The 13,396-nt window shown below is 41.7% G+C and overlaps 1 protein-coding gene across 1 annotated transcript in view; it reads left to right on the top strand.

The window, feature by feature from the left end:
* UBAC2 (UBA domain containing 2) overlaps nt 1-13,396 on the top strand; it is a 153,173-nt gene that overhangs the window by 12,294 nt on the left and 127,483 nt on the right. The window contains exons 3-4 of the mRNA XM_069970710.1: nt 7,496-7,623; nt 11,646-11,765. Coding sequence (XP_069826811.1) covers nt 7,496-7,623; nt 11,646-11,765 — 248 coding nt within the window. The remainder of the gene's footprint in view (nt 1-7,495; nt 7,624-11,645; nt 11,766-13,396) is intronic.

The raw sequence follows: 13,396 nt of genomic DNA on the forward strand, positions 1-13,396 counted from the left end.
TTTCTCACTGTAACCCCCCTGTAGTTACGTCCTTCTATATCTTATAGGAAAACTGGCTGTTATTTTGGGGGACACTATGGCTGGCTGTCATTATGAGGGCCTTATGGCTCGCAATATTATCAGAGCACTCCAGCTGGCACTGTCTAACACAGTGTATTTTCCACTTCAAATATAAATTCTCCTAAAATAGCAATATTAACAGTCTATACATCCCCAGCCCCTTCACTACAAATCTCCGCATGCTCTGTTCTCAAGCTGCATTGTTACTACAAATACAGGAATGCCAAGCCACATGCCCCTCTATCACACAGGTCTGCTGACAAGTTAATGTGATCACTAATGCTGCGTTTACACGTAACGATTATCGTGCGAATTTGCGCGTCAACGATCGAATTCGAACGATAATCGTACGTGTAAAAACAGCGAACGATCAAACGACGAGTGAGAAATCGTTCATCTTGATATTTGAACATGTTCTCAAATCGTCGTTGTTCGTTCGCTAAAAATTTGCAAATTGTTCCGTGTGAACAGTCGTTCGCCGGTTTAACCAATGTGTGACATAGGCTTAAGCGATTGCAAAACGAATTCTCCGGTATTTTACTATATCGTACCGTCTAAACGCTGATCGTTATGAAAAAAAAATCGTTATTCCGACATCGTTAATCGTACGATCGGGCCAATTATCGTTTCGTGTAAGCGTAGCATTACACAGCTTTACTGCTTCACATACCTTGATCACTAACACAGCTTTGCTAAACCAGGTGCCATGATAACTAATATAACTCTGCTGCACTATGCCCCATGATCACTAATCTAGCTCTGCTGCGCTATGTACCATGATCACTAATCAAGCTCTGCTGCACTATGCCCCATGATCACTAATCTAGCTTTGCGGCGCTATGTACCATGATCACTAATCTAGCTCTGCTGCACTATGCCCCATGATCACTAATCTAGCTTTGCGGCGCTATGTACCATGATCACTAATCTAGCTCTGCTGCGCTATGTACCATGATCACTAATCTAGCTCTGCTGCGCTATGTACCATGATCACTAATCTAGCTCTGCTGCGCTATGTACCATGATCACTAATCTAGCTCTGCTGCACTATGCCCCATGATCACTAATCTAGCTTTGCGGCGCTATGTACCATGATCACTAATCTAGCTCTGCTGAACTATTTCCCATGATCACTAATCTAGCTCTGCTGCACTGTGTACCATGATCACTAATCTAGCTCTGCTGCACTGTGTACCATGATCATTAATCTAGCTCTGCTGCACTATGTACCATGATCACTAATCTAGCTTTGCTGCGCTATGTACCATGATCACTAATCTAGCTCTGCTGAACTATTTCCCGTGATCACTAATCTAGCTCTGCTGCACTGTGTACCATGATCACTAATCTAGCTCTGCTGCACTGTGTACCATGATCACTAATCTAGCTCTGCTGCGCTATGTACCATGATCACTAATCTAGCTCTGCTGCACTATGCTCCATGATCACTATTCTAGCTCTGCTGCAATGTGTACCATGATCACTAATTAGCATTACACAGCTTTACTGCTTCACATACCTTGATCACTAACACAGCTTTGCTAAACCAGGTGCCATGATTACTAATATAACTCTGCTGCACTATGCCCCATGATCACTAATCTAGCTCTGCTGCGCTATGTCCCATGATCACTAAGCTAGCTCTGCTGCAATATGTCCCATGATTATTAATATAGCTCTGCTGCACTATGTATCATGATCACTAATATAGCTCTGCTGCAGTAGTTACCATAATCATTAATACAATTCTGCTCTTCCAAATAGCCGGATCCTTAAAACGGCTCTGCTATACCAGGTAAAGTGATCACTAACACAGCTCTGTTAAACCAGATATTATCACTAATGCTGCGTTTACACTGAACGATTCCTTGTAAACACAGCAAACGATCAAGCGAATAGCGAAAAATCGTTCAGTTTGATCTTTTAACATGTTCTCAAATCGTCGTTCATCGTTCGCTAAAATTTGGAGATCGCGTCGTGTAAACAGTCTTTCAAAGATTCACCCTATGTAAAAGATGAGCTAAAGCGATCTTAACGATCGCATTAACGATTTTTTTTACGCATTTTCTTACGATTTTTCTAATGATTTATTCGTGTAAACGCTGATCGTTATAAAAACCAAATCGTTGCTTCAGAATCATTAAACGATCGATTGGGCGAATTATCAGTCTGTGTAAACGCAGCATAACACACCCCTGTTGCACCAGATACCGTGACCACCTGCACAGCTATACTACAGCAGCTACTGTGACCACTAAGGGCCCATCCACACTACAGAAATCAGGCGGAAATGCCAAGCAGAACCCCGCCTACGGACTACGCTCGGAATCCCACCTATGTATTTCAATGGGATGCCTCGCGCACCTCTTCTCTCTCAAAGAATTGACATGCTAAGATCAGCTAGCATTTTATTTTTCGGCTCTTAGGTGGATAACCCCTTTAAGGGTGCCTTCACACGTACCGTATTGCTGCGTATTCAACGCTGCGTTTTTATCGCTGCGTGTTTGGTGCGATTTTTACATGCGAGTTTTGATTTTCACATGAAAATAGTCAGAATAATATCTACAGCATTAAATCTGCAGCTTTATATCTGTGCCATCAAATCTGCTGCAGATCCTGTTCATGTGAACGCGCCCTTAGAGATTAATGCTACGTTTACATGGAACGATAATTCGCCTGATCGTACGATTAACGACTTCGTATCGTATATCGTATGGAAAATTCGTTTTGCGATCGGTTCGTTTTGCTATCTCGCACATAGGTAAAATAGGTGAATGACTGTTTACACGGAACGATCTGAGATTTTTTTTGCGAATGACAAACCCTTTCCCACACCAGGACGTAACTGTACGTCCTCGCGCGGGTGCGGGCGTTCAGAGCGGGGCCATGGCGACCCCGCTCTGAACCGCGGCGGTCCCGGGTGCCGCTTGTAGCCCAGGACCGCCGGTACAGTAATCAGATGCAGCTGTCAAACATGACAGCTGCATCCGATTACCGGATACAGCATTTCCCTGGTGTCTAGTGGTGGAGATCGCTCCTCCGGGACGTTGTCCCGGAGGAGCGATCTCCGTTACTGAAGCCGGCCGGGGACCGCTCCGGGATGGCGCTGTCCCCGGCTCGGCACTTGTTTGTTTCCAGCTGCAGCAGCCGAAAGCAAACGAGTGCCGATCTCATTGATCTTTGCTGTATAACTATACAGCAAATATCTCAATGAGAGATCAAAGTGTATGTACTAGAAGTCCCCGAGGGGGGCTTCTAGTATATGTGTAAAAAAAAAAAAAAAGTGGTGTCATTAGTAAAAAGCCCCCTCCCATAAAAGTCTGAATCACCCCCCTTTTCCCAGGTTTTAAATAAACGTAAATAAATAAATTAACATGTTTGCTATCGCCGCGTGCGTAATCGCCCGAACTATTAATCACATTCCTGATCTCGTACGGTAAACGGCGTCAGCGCCAAAAAATCATAAAGTGCAAAATTGCGCATTTTTGGTCGCATCAAATCCAGAAAAAATGTAATAAAAAGCGATCAAAAAGTCGTATATGCGCAATCAAGGTACCGATAGAAAGGAAACATCATGGCGCAAAAAATGACACCTGACACAGCCCCATAGACCAAAGGCCTCGTTGTAAAGGAATTGCTCTGTATCTTCTGGCTCATTTGTCTTATGTTTCTGAGATGCTAAACGTCCGGCTTCCAACAACAGCTAGTTGTCTGGGGGAGTTGTGGTCAGCCATATTTCCTTTCTAGTGGGGATCCTATGTGTAATGTCAATACCTTTTAATAGCACTAACCCCCGTAGATGTATCACCGCTTAGCTTTAATGTGCAAGAATGTTGGGATCTTTATAGACATATTTGGCACGTCATCTTCCTGTTTTTTATTTATAGAGATTATACAGTAGAATGTTAGTCACTGTGGAGTTTATGCATGACGTTGTTGGAGCTCGGCCCCAAGTGCAAGTGCTTTACTACTTCCTATTCTGCTACTAACTTGACGTAGGTGTCAATTCATCAGTGCCCAGTGCAAAACCATCATGGACAGACAGGTGCAAGTGCTTTTCTATCTGTTCCCATACTGCATGCAGTGCATTCATCAACAAGACCCACTCCTAGATGAACGGTGTAGCTCAGACCAACAAAACCTTCCACCTTATTTTGTTATGGTATATCACGATTGCCTTGGTGGGGAGATTCCATCAGATGGGACACCCATGATATTGGTCCTTGGAAAGTGAAGCCCTATTTCGGCTCACCTTTGTTCACACATTTTTCTCTCCCAGTCACTCAGCTTTTATTGTATACGTTTTAAAACTAGATTTCTAAGCAAATATAAAGAAGTTTTCCAATGCAGATTGACATTTTCATAATAAAAAATGTTGTTTACAACACGTAGTAAACTTCACTTGTTTTGTCTGGGCAAGGTGATATTGTCTGCAAGTTGGTTCTGTTCTCGGAAGTCACTGTGCAGTTCCCTTCTTTGCATGTTGTGTAACATGAGAAAGTCTCTATTCTTTTTTTTTTTCTATGATGAATAAGGAAGTCACATTTAAAGAGAGTTGCATTATTTTCTATTACACCAGTGTACAAACTAATAGTAATATGGTGGTGTTGTACGTGTCAGCTTTATATCAACATGGCGCAAAGTGATCCTGGGTCGTGTGTTTTTATTACATGTTATGTCCAGTAGAAGCTTGGTATGGCTGTCTGGAAAGCCTATCTATAGGGAAGGGACTGGAATTCTGTCCAAGTCTGGGGAGACGTCATCATATTGCTAAACTCTGTCACATTCAGACAACATTGTATTTACTGTATATCTCGCATATCTTTATTAATAGATCCTGGCCAAGGGAGCATCAGGCCCAAGTGCAGTCTTTCAAGTTCATTGTCTCTCATAGTAAAGTTAGGTATTTTTTTCAGTCATGAGTAAGAGTGGAAGAAGAAGTAATGAAATAAATGAGCTTTAGATTGAGGTTTGTAGGTTGGGTTACGCGGCAGCCTTCGGTCTTGGGGAACATGATTTGTCCACTATAGAGTTATCAGCCTTGTGGAGGTTTGTGATGTGGTCATGACTGGATAAGACTATAGGATTACCATCCACCATGATAAATTCCCTCACAACAGCTTCAGCTAACCCTGTATGGCCTGCCTGACAGTGTGAAGGGGCAAAGAGTTGAGATTGACAGATATTTCCTTTTCTTAGTCATTTCCCTTTTATATAGTATACATTATTCATTATTCATTTTATATAGTATACATTATACAGTATCTTTGATATCATTTAGTTTGTAGTACATGGAGTTTGAACATTTTGGGGGAGCCAAGCGTAGCTCTTCTGATCTTATCCTGCAGAAGATCTACTGTAGCAAAAATTGCTGAAAGAGTTAAAGGAAGCCTGTTACCACGGGCAGCATGAAATGCGGACAGGCTCCCTTATTGCAATGATTTTAACTCGCTCTAATGCATTTGTATATATGAGAATGGTATGAGATAGTTATCTCAGCGCCTTGGAATGGGTACTCTGAGCTATTGGGGTGGTCCTTGTCAGCAAGCTTTAATACATTGTGTGTTCTAACACCTTTGTACCATAATTGGCATTTAGGGGAACCTGCCAGCATGAAACACTGACAGACTTTGTTAGTTTTATCTAAGGGCAGCAATAAAAAAAAGTGTTTTAAGTGCTGCATAGCCCCTTTAAAGGATCTGCTACTGGATGCCACAGGACACTCTCAGAGATTGGATATTAATGTTGTGGCTGATTGAAATGTTTGTAAACATATTTTGTGTCTAGGTTTTAACTGTTGTTCCTTGACCACCATACCATATGTATAAAGTGACTCTTGATGTGGTCACATGATGTATTTTTAGGTTGCTTGTATGCCATCATTCTTCATGAGTACATGTATCTGTGGAGTAGATTACAGTTTAATTAGAAGACAGGTCAGGTCTAATTGTCACACTGACTTTCCAGGTCATTTGCTTATGAAGTCAGTTTCAATTCTGGATATTGCACTTTACATAGGAGCACATAAGTAATCTGGAGTGTGCTGTATAACCACTGGGAAATATACCCTTCAACTAGCACATCCATTAGGGCGCCTTTACACTGACAGATTTATCTGTTCTCTGTTTACAGTCTGTCCCTGGCTTTGGCTTTAAAACTGTCAGATAAATCTCTCTAGTAAAGGCACCCATATACTTGAGTGCACCATATTTTCTATTATCCAATTACAGACACCATCCCAGTATAGGCGTCAGTTTTTCCCCTTTTTCTGAGCTGTAAACAAAGTACAGTCCAAAGGACAAAAATGGCCTAAGAGGAGGTGTATGATCTTTCTTTCCACTGGGGTAGTCTGAAAGTTACAACAACATTCTCTCTCTCACTTCTATACACCAAAGTAATGATGGTACTAATACTGACAAATAGTAAAAAAAATCCAGGTTCAGGGGGTTAAAGGGGTTGTCCAGCAAAAATATTTTTCTTTCAAATCAACTGGTGTCAGAAAGTTATATAGATCTGTAATTTACTTCTATTAAAAAAAAATCTCAAGTCTTCCCATACTAATCAGCTCCTATATGTCAGGCAGGAAATGTTATATTTCCAGTCTGACACAGTGCTCTTTGCTGACATCTCTGGCCGAGACAGGAACTGTCCATAGCAGGAGAGGTTTTCTATGGGGATTCATAGAAAACCGAGAGAGAGTTTCTGTCTTGGCCAGAGATGTCAGCAGAGGGCACTGTGTCAGAATGAAAATAAAACTACATTTCCTGCAGGACATACAGCAGCTAATAAGTGTGGGAAGACTTGAAATGTTTTAATAGAAGTGAATTACAAATCTATATAACATTCTGATATTAGTTGATTTGAAAGAAAAAGATTTTTGCTGGATAACCCCTTTAAATACACAGCTTATTGAATTAAATTTTTTATACCAGCATGTAAATTGTCTGGCCAAAACTTAATTGGATAGACATAAAATAAAAATGTTTTGCCTTCCTTTGGATTAACACAGTAGTGTTATCGGTTGAACCTAATGGTCTCTTTTTTTCAACCTGAAACTGTAACTATATATATATATATATATATATATATATATATATATATATATGTGTTTATTAGTTAGCCTCTTATGTAAACCACACAGTTCAAATGTTTCAGTCCTACCAAAGGAAATCCATGCTGCTGTTAGAGAACAAATTCATCTAAGACAGTGTCTCTAAACTCCAGCCCTTAAGTACCCCCAGCCGGTCATGATTTGAGGGTTTTCTTAGTAATTCCCAGGTGATATAATTATAGTCTGTGGGAGTGTTGGGAGCACTTGAGGACTGGAGTGTATGGACGCTGATTTAAGAGACCCATAGACAATTTCAGTAGTGTTGTTTTTTTCTGTTCTCTCCTTCATCTTGTTGATGTTTGTAACATTTGCCTTGTTTTGCAGATAAAGCACCCTTGTCTAAAGGCCTTCTACTCGTACCCAGTGCTCTGTCCATTCTACTGGCATTCCTGTTTCAGCAGCAGCAGTCATTTTTTGTATATAACTTGCAAGCAATAAAGGAAAGCTGTTATGTAAGTAATGAACATTGTAAGAACTTTAGGGTCTCGTGCAATTCAAAACACACCATCATAAATGAATAACAGCTCCAAGCCTGTCAATCAAGCCTGACTGAGAGAGAGGAAAGTGTGACCAGTGTGACTAGACATGGGTGCATCGACTCCCACATGGCTAGTGACAGCAGGGACATTCCCTTATTTACTGGAGAGACCTCATCCACATACTGTTGGAATACTGTTCAGCAGACAGACCTTTCAGGTAGTAGGGACAGTGTGTAAGCTTAGTGTGACACTTAGATTCCTCCCACTTTATACTATGCAGAAGCATTTTGACAATGACAGACTTTTCATAGTGTATTGAAGTGTACACTTTAGAGGGGTACTCCTGCGCTGATAAAAAGAAAAGAAAAAGAAAAGAAAAAAAACAATCAATCATAAACAGAGTTTTTACATTTACCATCCCTCTGGAGTCTTTCTCTGTTTGATTTTCCTGCTGTTTGCAGGTCCCTGAAGCTCCAGTTGGTGGCTTCATTTTTTTTTTGCTTCCTAGTTTGGGGTTTCCCATTATGCACTTTGTCTCCTGTGATGTCTAACCGACTCTGTAAAACTGTTAGATTGCTTACAGCTTGCTCAGCCAATCAGAGCTGAGCAACCTGATTCATCTGACAAAGGGAGGCTGGCCTAACAGGGCTTAGACCCACCTCCCTCTTGATGATGTCATTGTCACAAAATGGCTGCCACAGAGCAGCCTGGGGTCAGCAGTCATTAGGTAAGAATGAGTTTATATCATGTCCCTATTCGTGACGCCAAGAAAAATTATAATGTCCCTTTGGTGTTATTATTGTAATATGCTGAGGGTGTTGTGTTGCTGGGTGGTGTAGTGCAACCTTAGGGCTCACCTTCTGAAACCTTCCTGTCACGGTGGGGTCCGAAGGTGCTGGGGCCCTTGTCTTCTTCAGCATACATGCAGGGACATATAATTTTTAATAAAAGTCTTCACACAATAGCGGTGAAAGTATATCAAGACTTTACTTGAAGGATAACTATATACAATCCAATACAGGGGCAGCTAATGATGGCAAACTGTTGGCTTGATCAGAGTCCTTTGCTTCAGGGGGAGGGTTACCTTGGTTACTATAGCTTAGACTTGGTGGATTAATAGGGTTTCAAAGAGACAGACCTGTTCCAGAGACTTTATAGCTTTCCACCTTTATTGAAGATGGAGTCTGACAGGATTACTGAGGTGATGCAGGGAGGTTAGATGTGACTCTGGCAATGCCAGACTACCAACTGTCACTGACAAGACCGCACAGCCCTTCTGGGTAAAAGGTGGGCGGAGCTATCACTAGAGTGTGATATGTTGCAGGGGAGGAGCACTGATCAAGCTCAACACTTGTATTATTAGCGATTAATACATAACAACATATTAAATAAATACATAGCAGAAAACAATACCACTACAAGAGAGCTACGGAAGAGCAGCAAATACAAAGGCCCTAATACAGACTGTCTAAGGTTGCCAATAGCAACAATACATTTCCAGATTCCTGACAATAAATACCATTCTGGGCCATTACATTTACTTCACTTCCTGGTGGGAGGTTAAGGGGGGAAAGATAGAGAAGGGGGCAGATAGGTGATTGAAGCATATTACAGAGTTATATAACTTTGTAATTTGTTTCAATTACTGGGAAAAAAGCTTTTTGCTGGAGTGCCCCTTTAAGCCTCAACCCAAGAGGTTTAACAAAAATGTTGCATTAACCATTTGGGAATCATAGCCATTATCTACATAGTTCCTCCCTTTTTACATGCTTAACGGTAACCAGTCAAACTAACATAATTATAAATGTAAGGATGATTTTTGATAACCCTGTAATAATACTTTGCAGCCAGTGTCTGTCTAGAACACATCATCAGGTGCAGGGTTTCCTCCCTTGAGATGCTATGCCAGGCCTTTGCTGCAGCCGCCCTCACTTCCTGCTAGTTTATGGCTCTTTCTTCTTTCAGTTTTGTTTTCAGTAAGTGAAAAGCACTGAGGTCAGGTAACTCGCTGAGCCTTTGAACAATAATTAATTTCTTAGTTTTAAAGAAGCTCTGGGGTTGCTTTTGTGACCTTTTTAGGTCATCTATCTCAATTGCAAGTAAGTAAGGGTGCCTTTACACAGGGAGATTTAACTGACAGATTTTTGAAGCCAAAGCCAGGAACAGACTATAAACAGAGAACAGGTCGTAAGAGAAAATCGGAGATGTCTCCTCTTTTCAAATCCATTCCAAGCTTTGGCTTCAAAAATCAGTCAGGTAAATCTCCCTGTGTAAAGGCACCCTAACACTTTAAGGTTTCAGTTTATCAAACTTCTTTCAGTTTTAATGATAGCCCAGGTAAACTTTTTTGAAGGGGGTCTGTCTGCCAGTATTCACAATGTATGCTGCAGTTGCCATTTTACTGATAAGAAGCAATGTAAGTACACATACCGCCGCACTTGCTGCATGGATGATTTTTCAAGTTTGCTGTATTAGGCTATGTTTACATGGAACGGCTGGTCTCAGAAAAGATCATCCTGGCCGGATGATCTTTACCACTGCTAAATTAGGATGCGGGCACATCTATGCACACCAGCATCCGAGTTCCCCGCTACTCACAATGGAGCGTGCTGCCGGAGCCACACACTCCATTGTGTGAACTGACATGGTTTTCTGCTGCCACTATTCATGGAATAGCGGCCGCAGAAAACTGACATGTCAGTTTCTTGCGACGCCGCTAGGGATCCCAGCCGCAGTGTATACACTACGGCCGGGATTCCCTCAGCCTTCAGCACAATGTAAGTTTCGTACTAATCACGGCCGTTGTTGCGACGGCCGTGATAGTACGAAACTTACGTTGTGTGAACGTAGCCTTAATCAGCAGACACAAGTGTCCAGGAGCTGGGTCTAGACCCTGTCTCTTGTGCACACCTGGAAGCTAAGCTTTGAAAGTCACTCTAGATATCAATATCCCTTTAAGGACTAATCCGATTACATTATACACCTCTCTGTCATTAGAGCCACAAGCATGGCCAGTATTTGCTATTTTTTCCTTCCTCATTTGCTTTCTTCATCATTTTTAAAGCTTCTGTTAGTGCTAAAATTGTTAAGGGGTTTTCCAGGATTTCAGTGTATTTTTTCATTCGATAAACTGAATGTAAAGGCAAATCTAATGGACATACCATTCTGTGAGATGTTCCCCTGGGCTTTGGTGGAATGTATACAATATGACACATGCTTGTGGTAGTGTGACATAGGCTCACTCTAGCATGACTGTCTTGTATCTCCACAGACATGAGGTTGAATGAACAACATGCCAACATAACTGTATTATTGACCCACTTTTCTACAGTGGGTGTCTTGGTTATAGTTTGCATTTATAGCCCTGGCATGTTGTGTTTTAAAGTGTGACTACATTATGTGCTTACACTATTTATCATGTATTCTCCCTATCCCACAACTTCTGACATTCAGCAGAGCACCATAGCATCTTTATTATAGCTATTGGTGGTGGTCACAGTGCTCTGATTGCCACCAATGACAATGTTTTCATGTTCAAAGTTGTGGGAATATCTTTTATGCTACTTTGGTGCCTCACTAATGGTAAGCTCACATCTCCATATCTTCAGCCTGTGGTCTGGCCTTGCGCTACATAGTCACAGGGACATTGATTTTAATATACACAATGCCCATATAATATAACGTGTCATGAGAGCCTAGCATTAATGCAGTCCCTGGGTTCAGTTTTGTGACATCCAGCATTGATAGCTTGGCTCAGTTTTATCTGAATAGGAGTAACCTATTAAATCAGAAGCTGTTACATGCATCACACGTCTGGTAGTTTATATTTTCATCTTTTAAAAGTAATTTATTTAATTCCCGGGATTTACTGGATGAAATGAATACAGTACATGGTAATCTCATGTTGTGTATGTTGAATATAGATGTGTATAAAATATAAAAGCATAGAGAATACTGCAATATGCAATAAAATACCAATTTTCTTCTTATTTCAGTTATGGAAGCTGATCTCTGGGAGAGTGATATGCCTAGATTTGAAGGACACCTTTTGTAGCAGTTTACTGATCTACAATTTTAGGACACTGGAGAGAAGATTTGGCAGTCGAAAATTTACAGTAAGCCAGTCTGTTTTTTTAATCTTTATAGAATAAAAAAAATACTATTTTATTACTCATTACTCATCCAAGTATTGACTTTATTACTTTTGTGTAGTTTTCATTTAATGGCCAAAAGCACCAAAGCGTTCTAATATGAGCCAAACTGATTTTTAGAAGGTCTTGTATAGGCTATATGACTGCTTTGGCACTGAAACAAATTTTTATCATGCTTTCAGTAAGGTACTCTTAAGCTAATGTTTCTTTTAAAGGTTGTTTGTCCATTGTTGCCTATTGTTACATGATATGCAGGGCCGGCCTTAGGTGTGTGCGGCCACACGTGGCGCATCACCCAATGAATCGAAGGGGGACGCCAGGTCCCGGCGAACCAGGCAAGTGCCAGGACCTTCCCTGGGTGCTGCGCTGCCCCCTTTAACTATAAGTATGTCTAATGACGTGCTTATGGTTAAATGGGGCACCCTGATAGACAGCACGAAAAACCATTGGCTCCTCATGCTCTCAGTCACTCTTGTGACCACAGGCAGGACTGTGCCTGCAGTCACAAGAACCCGCTCTTTACCTCCAAGGGTGGACTGCATTGTCACCAGTCTGGAGAAGAGTGCAAGGGGATGCTCTACATAGGGGCAATTACTATATGGAAATTCTGTGCAGAGGGGGAAATTACTATATGGGGATTCTGTACGGGGGGGTCTTTACTATATGTGGGTGCTGTAGAGGGGGGTCTTTACTATTTGAGCCTGCTGTATAGGGGAACCTTACTAAATGTGGACGGTGTGCAGGGGGACTTTACTATAAGGGCATACTGTGTAGGGGGGCTTTAATATATGGCCATGCTGTACAGGGGAGGCCTTTACTATGTGGGGAAGATGTTCAGGGAGCCTATACTATATGAAAATGCTGTACAGGGGGGCATTTACTATATGGGGATACTGTACTGAGGGGCCTTTACAATATGGGCATTCTTTTCATGTCCACCCGGATTTGTATAAAGTGTAAATTTTTTGTCACAATTTAATTCCTTAACCCCTTCACGTCAGTAATCTGTATATACACGTTCCTACTGCACATACCCCATGTAGTGGGAATGTATATATACGTTCCTGACTGAGGGGCTTCCTGATGTGTGCGGGACCGCTACAGTGAGAGTGTACCCGCACACATCAGTGTCCCGGGAGCCCAGCATAATGACAGACAGCTGCAATCCCACAGCTGCTTGTCATTAACTCCTTAAACGTTTAAGGTAGTCTGTGACAGGACAAGCCCCTGTCACTGACTGATCGGGACCCCCTCAGCCATGCAGGGGGTTAAAGGGGAACTATCAACGGGTTAGTGTCTCACGTTCCTCCCTGGTGCTGGTCCTGGGCTGTTAGTCAGTGTAATCTTCAGCAGTGGGCACTATTAGGAGCACTGCTAATGTGACAGAAAAATCAGCAATCCTGGTGCATTTTTCATCCCTTCATTTTTTTTTTTATAAATAAGATATTTTTTATTAAACATTTTATCTGTGTTACAACAAAACCCTTTCCTGCCCCCCTCCCACAACTCCCCCCCCCCCCCCACAGGACAACATGTCCTTACATCATCTCTTTATGGTGCAACAAGAGAACAACACTAGCACAAAAAAAATATAT

This window comes from Dendropsophus ebraccatus, chromosome 5 (genome assembly GCF_027789765.1).
Source record: "Dendropsophus ebraccatus isolate aDenEbr1 chromosome 5, aDenEbr1.pat, whole genome shotgun sequence".
NCBI lineage: Eukaryota > Metazoa > Chordata > Amphibia > Anura > Hylidae > Dendropsophus > Dendropsophus ebraccatus.